Below are 2,427 nucleotides of genomic sequence, written 5' to 3'. Positions count from 1 at the left end.
AAGGAGCTCAACTCCACACAGTCTCGCATGGTGGCAGAAGTCGGACCTTCAAAGGAGAAGGTGAAAGCTGAGAGGGAACAGGTGAGACAACAACTTTACGGGGGGGGGGATGGCGAGACTGACTGGTTGCGGCAGCTCGTCAGTCTGGTGAAGCTGCAGGCGAGGGAGATGGAGGCACTCAAAGCAGAGATCAACATGTTGCGACGGAAAGGCGGTCACGTCTACACGCCTGATGTGCGGCGGTGATGATGATGATGATGAGGAGGAGGAGGAGGAGGAGGAGGAGGAGGAGGAAAAGGAGGAGGAGGAGGAGGATACTGATGATGATGATGATGATGATGATGATGAGGTGGTGGTGGTGGTGGTTGAGGAGGAGGAGGATGTGGATGGAGAGGAGGAGGAGCAGGAGGGAGGAGGGGGAGCAGGTTCAGGAGGGGGAGCAGGAGCAGGAGCAGGAGCAGGAGCAGGAGCAGGTTCAGGAGGGGGAGCAGGAGCAGGAGTGGGATCACAAGGAGGAGGAGAAAGGCGAGGAGGAGGAGCGGGAGCAGGAGGAGGACAGGGACGAGGACGAGAAGGATTATTACAAGGTTGAATTTAGTATCCGTGGGAGAAAAAGACAATGAAGAATGAAGAGACCAGTGGAGAGAACGATTATGGTCTCGAGCATCCTTCTGAGAATTCCACATGCAGGCAAGTAGAAAGGAGTGCAGGCTGGGACAACACCATGGCGTTCGCTGGTGAAGACGAGCATGCTGAACTAAGAAAGAAGATCAAAGAATCATTCCAGGTGCCTGTCCGCCATAATGTCGAGCTGGCTGCTGTATGTGACTCGTCACAGGTGTTTGACAGGGAGGGGAGGGGGGCATGCGACGTCCGCGAGGTGGGGACCATCATCCGTTCCCTCAACATCTTTCCCACAGAGAAGCAGCTGCAGAGGTGGATCCACGAGATCGAGGAGGAGGAGCCGACGGGATTCATCGTCTTCGACAAGTTCGAGGCACTCGCCGTCCGGCTCCTTACGGAGGAGGCCATGAGTCACAAGCGCAACACCGAGGACGAAATCCTCATGGCGTTTCAGGCGCTGGACGTCGACAAGAAGGGGTACCTTGAAGCCGACGAGCTCGAGCGGCTCATCACGTCCTATGGCGAGAAGTTCTCAGAAGAGGAGGTGAGAACCAGTCATAGAGCCGGCAGACATCTCGCCGTTGACGCGTTCGACAGGTCAAGGAGATGATAATAGCTGCCGTTGACCCGGAGACGAACAAGGTGTATTACGAAGACTATGCAGAGATGCTTGCATCTGAATGAGATTGTTTTGATGAATGTGCGGCATAAAAGCGGGGGATCCCGACCAGTTTCGACCTCCTCACTTCACAGATACACCAACATTAGAAGTTGTCCTTAGCCTTGCGAATGGCAGCGAAGACTTCGACGTCCTTAGCGTCAGGCGACAGCTTTAATGACTGCGAGCACAAGAGTCAGCCCCATGCCTTCCGCAACCTCCACTCCAACATTTCGTATCTCAGGGCTGCTCGTTCTGAGGAAGGGATTGGTAGCCTTTTCCTCTGAGAGGAGCGAAGGCACCGTGGGGTTGCCGACCTCCCTCAATTTTTTGATCTGGAAAGAAGCTTATAAGAAGCAAGGAGGGCAGTCCGGGAAGGCTGCAACGGGGAGAAAGCGAGGAGACAAACCTGCTCGAATCGCTTCTGCAGCATCGGGTTGCCGGGCTCCACTGATAAGGCAAACTTCGCGTTGCTCATGGTGTACTCGTGGGCACAGTACAAGACCTGAGAGGATACAAGTATTCAAACGCAAGTCCATCCTTCGCTCAATTACCGTGTCATCGGGTAGACTTGCAAGGCGTTGAAGGGAGTCGTACATCTGACACGCCATTGTCACACAAGTGCTGTTGGCGTAAGAGAAAAGGAGGAAACACCTGCGGGAATGTACCTTCGAAGAGCCTGCCACATCCGAGAGCGAACAAGGAGTCTCCAACGAACGCACAGCTGATCCAAGGAAGACAACAACGTCAGGCAAACAATCATACCAACGTGTTGGAGAGAGAGAGAGAGAGAGGGAGGAGGAGGAAGATAGAGATAGAGATAGATAGATATAGATAGATATAGAGATAGAGATAGAGATAGAGGGAGGGGGGAGGGAGGGCCAGAGAGAGAGAGAGAGAGAGAGAGAGAGAGAGAGAGAGAGAGAGAGAGAGAGAGAGAGAGAGAGAGAGATGGAGCGATTAAGCGAGCGAGCGAGCGACATACTCGATGCATGTCTTTCTCGCTTCCTACTACTAAGGGGTTGTTATAATATTTTCTAGGAGCCTAACAACGGATGATGCGTCACTGTGGGTACAGTTCTTACAGCTATCGACTTAACACGCCAGCAGCACACACTGATCCATATAAGTCTTGTCTCGTCAGA

General features: G+C 53.3%; 2 protein-coding genes across 2 annotated transcripts in view; one reads left to right on the top strand and one right to left on the bottom strand.

Annotated features, from left to right (window-relative positions):
* The first annotated feature begins 688 nt into the window (after window positions 1–688).
* On the top strand, window positions 689–1,380 carry GUITHDRAFT_85790 (hypothetical protein). Its single transcript, XM_005836357.1, has 3 exons — window positions 689–787; window positions 839–1,168; window positions 1,222–1,380. Exons 1-3 carry the CDS (start codon window positions 725–727, stop codon window positions 1,306–1,308), a joined length of 480 nt encoding a protein of 159 aa, XP_005836414.1. The 5' UTR covers window positions 689–724; the 3' UTR covers window positions 1,309–1,380.
* An 8-nt stretch (window positions 1,381–1,388) lies between these two features.
* The window catches only part of GUITHDRAFT_67887 (hypothetical protein), a gene marked incomplete at both ends in the record, with an annotated part of 2,055 nt that continues 1,016 nt past the window's right edge, over window positions 1,389–2,427 (bottom strand). The window contains 5 exons of the mRNA XM_005836356.1: window positions 1,389–1,463; window positions 1,513–1,617; window positions 1,692–1,787; window positions 1,837–1,881; window positions 1,937–2,006. Coding sequence (XP_005836413.1) covers window positions 1,389–1,463; window positions 1,513–1,617; window positions 1,692–1,787; window positions 1,837–1,881; window positions 1,937–2,006 — 391 coding nt within the window. The remainder of the gene's footprint in view (window positions 1,464–1,512; window positions 1,618–1,691; window positions 1,788–1,836; window positions 1,882–1,936; window positions 2,007–2,427) is intronic.

The sequence above is a fragment of the Guillardia theta genome (assembly GCF_000315625.1).
Source record: "Guillardia theta CCMP2712 unplaced genomic scaffold GUITHscaffold_18, whole genome shotgun sequence".
Taxonomy (NCBI): Eukaryota; class Cryptophyceae; order Pyrenomonadales; family Geminigeraceae; genus Guillardia; species Guillardia theta.
Note: the sequence above shows the minus strand (reverse complement) of the source record. Positions and strands in the feature narration are given on the sequence as shown.